A 3480-nucleotide genomic window follows, 5' to 3' on the forward strand; every position below is an offset into this window, starting at 1 on the left:
GGGTTCTCCTAAAGGCATAATGTATGAGGAAATTCTGAGCGATCCTACCATGTCTGTGAGAGAGAGCATTTGGATAGTGAGTGCGTTTTCGGTTCTAATAATTGGATTTCCCGAAGAATATTCTCTAAGAACGTGATTTGTCTGCAAAAGAGTTGCCCACTATCTATATCCTATCTACGGTGCGTGCCGTGATCAAAAGACTCGTGGGGTGTTGGAGTATTATTTTCTGACAAAGAAACTGGTCAAATACGACAGGGCAAGAAGTTTCCCCATTCATCACATTACCCACCAGCAGGGACTGTGTCAGAATCCATGTGAGCCCCCCGACATTTGGAATGGACGAGAGCCCTCCGAAATCAAGCCCCAAGCAGTGGATAATGGAGATATGTTTGTTTATTTGCAACAGAAGAAGGGCTTATAACATTTATACATGCATACACAAGAATCGTGAAGTTCAGTTATAAGGCACTCGTTCTCAATCTGGAGTACAGAGGTTTCGAATTCCGGGCATGCCCGTCGAACTGGAAATGAAACTAATGACCAGACTCCTCGAATTAATCAAACAAAACATGAGAAAGATAAGCACCAACGAGCAATATAGAGACCTGCAAAACAGTTCTCTCCAGGCAAAAAAAAGGACAATAAAATTCTCCCATTAGTTGGCCTTATTATTAGCCTGAAGGCAGAATAAAAATTAAACTCCAAGAGATTGCCATTTCCTAAATCCCCGGGATAATTGCTACACCAAAAAAATCTACTCCTACTGCTTAAAGCAGTTACGATGATCTTGAATTGCTGAAAGGGATAGCGTTTCAGTTGCATCAGGATGAAACCTGGACGCCCAGAAAATTCCCGGTCTAGAAGAAGATGCCTTCGTATGTCCTACTTCTATTGTCAAATTAGCTCCACCTCCTTCGATCTTCCTCCTCGTCCACGGGCGTATACCATGCTGGCCTTCTCTTTGAATTGCTCAACCTGTAATTTAGTAGCAGCTCCTCATTGCAGAGTGCTCGAGTAGCCACCAGAACTATAGTCTTCAGAATAGGAACATCGGACCCACCACTTCCCAGCTTAAACCAGAAGTTCCCAAACCTCTTCATTCTCACCTCTTCCGGCCCTCCAAACTGTATATTCGGAATATAAGCCCTCATATCTGATTCAGTCAAAGGGAAATCGTTAGGACAGATCATGACATTAGGCTCCATATCCTTTGCCGGGTGGTTTGCAAAGTGGGCCAAGGCTAATGGATTTCTCCTCTCCAGCACATCAGCCAGGTTCCCTCCGAGTGCTCCTGGCAAAGGCTTGCTCAGGAGTCTCCAGAACTTATCGGAACCTTCCTCTTTTCCCTGCATCGGTGGCCTGTTATCCGCATCTCTAACACTTGAGCCCATCCAAACTTCTCGGCCTTCACCGCCCAATCCCCAAGGCTGAGCATTTATTACAGTCCCGTCATACCTAGTGATCAAATATGGATTCTGGGCATCAACCCGAGGGTAGCCCGGAATGTAACGGTAATAGGCTGGGGAGTATACAACGCCAGGGTACATGGCTATGACAGAACCAACTTCAGCTTCGCCATCCAAAAACAAACCTCGACCAGCTTCTTCATGAGGAATTTCGGATGGTTTAACCACAAGAGTGTAGCCCATGAGATCCTTTATTTTCTGAGATACTTCAGCAAGCTTCAAGGGCCTCGTCTCCGGTATGTCTGTGCTGAAAATAAATATATAACCAGACATATCATAAACTAAACATAGAAATTGTTTCATGATGACCGAGAAAGCAGGAACAGAAATTTGAACGGCACTTATTTTGCGCATGGTCCCCAAAAAAGACCAAAAACCCTGCTTTACTTCATGCAAAATTAGAGAATCTTAAGATGACGTAAAAGTTCCTTGTTAACTTTAAAGCCGACTTCAGGATCATAATCAAAACAGTCCCACCTCAAGTCATGCATCACTCTTGAACTTTCATACACAGAGAATATAGAATTTAATGTTTGTAGCCTTCCAAAGGGGATAAAAATGTTGCAGCCAAAGCTCACCAGGATGTCGACTGAGTGGTCCACTTTTCCCCACAGCAAGGCTAAGGCCACTGCGATGCTGAGCAGGACTTGATGCAGGAGGATCCAGAGCAGCCTCGTTTTTCTTATCAACATCAGGAAGGAGAATCTCGTCCATGAACCTACAAAAGGCTTTAATCTGAGTATGAACATTTTCCTGGACTTGCTTCTGCTGATCAGCAACCGAAGCTTTACCAGCCATCTCTATGATCTGCTCCACATCTGACTCTTCGGCATCATTTCCCAAACGGTTGTAGCTGAAGAAAGATAGAAACTTTAACGAACAAGCAACTGAGCTCTATCACTAGTTTTTTAATAGTCAACAGAAACTAAAACAAAGCACACATTCACAAAGATATATCTGGAAATGAGTCCCTGGTTACATAACTATGACGAAATGACAACTCAATAACACAACAAGCAAACTTATCAAAGAACTGCATTGCTTATTGTAAACTGCAAGCCTTTCAAATAAATTGTGACCTGGTGTACAGGAAGAGCCGGTTAATGTCGGCTTCGAACTGGAACTGTCTCGGGTCTCTCGCAAAAGTTGGACTTTTGGCAAGAACCTTCACCGCCTGCAAATTGCAAGCACACAAGTAATCAGAGAAGGAACAAATGCAGCAAATATTAGTTTCTTCAAGATCTTCATGAGAACGACTATTTTTTAGCAAATGAACTCCCACCGCAAATAGAGGAAGATTACCTCTTGAAATTTCTGAAACAGGAAAGCCATTCCTCTGCCTACGATGAGACACCTGAGAGGTTTTCCTCAGCTAGGACTTGGGAGCAACCAACAAATCCAAATCAATTGCGCTCACTACCGCTGAAAGCAGAAATTGCACTCCAATCCAACAGCAATAACTCAATGGAAAATTAGGGCAATGTTCAACACCTCTCGCGGAATCACTAATAAGGGCAGAAATCTGCAAATTACAGAACTCGGAAACGAAGAATCGCTACCTTCACTTCAATCGGACATCACAGCAGCTGGGTAGAGGAGAGGAGATGAGGGGGAAGGTGAAGGTGAGGCGGAAGCAGAGCAGCAGAGATGGACTACGGGCTGACTGAAACCTCTCCTCTCTTCTTCCGTTCCCGTCCCTCGGCCGTACCGGCTAAATTCGGCTCGAGCCCAACTCGGTGAAGGCTTGGCTCGGCTTTGCAGCGGCTCGTTTAAGTCTCATAAAGACACTTCCACCAGGCCCAGTAGTCCAATTGAGTCAGCCCATTGAGCAAAGCCCACAACCTCTACGCACACACTACTTGGCATTTTTTTTTCCCCGGTGTACTCTTGGCAATTTGCAATTCTTCATATCGAAATGCGTATGTTTTTTATATATTACTTAGGCCAATTTTTTGTTAAAAAAACAAAACTTGTCTAGATATGATTAATTTTTCATGCTAATCTCTTTGTATAG

At 43.9% G+C, this 3480-nt stretch overlaps 1 protein-coding gene across 2 annotated transcripts; it reads right to left on the minus strand.

Annotated features, from left to right (window-relative positions):
* Positions 1 to 435: 435 nt before the first annotated feature.
* On the minus strand, positions 436 to 3181 carry LOC116197146. 2 transcript variants are annotated; one of them, XM_031527193.1, is made up of 5 exons: positions 3026 to 3181; positions 2769 to 2844; positions 2546 to 2640; positions 2045 to 2319; positions 436 to 1708 (listed from the first exon to the last, which is right to left on the minus strand). In XM_031527193.1, exons 2-5 carry the CDS (start codon positions 2796 to 2798, stop codon positions 900 to 902), a joined length of 1209 nt encoding a protein of 402 aa, XP_031383053.1. In that variant the 5' UTR covers positions 2799 to 2844; positions 3026 to 3181; the 3' UTR covers positions 436 to 899. The 2 variants fall into 2 exon arrangements, with proteins under 2 accessions (XP_031383053.1, XP_031383052.1); XM_031527192.1 differs by having other exon boundaries at positions 2769 to 2888; positions 3026 to 3174.
* Between the last annotated feature and the right edge of the window lie 299 nt (positions 3182 to 3480).

Source organism: Punica granatum, chromosome 2 (genome assembly GCF_007655135.1).
Source record: "Punica granatum isolate Tunisia-2019 chromosome 2, ASM765513v2, whole genome shotgun sequence".
In the NCBI taxonomy this organism is placed as follows: domain Eukaryota; kingdom Viridiplantae; phylum Streptophyta; class Magnoliopsida; order Myrtales; family Lythraceae; genus Punica; species Punica granatum.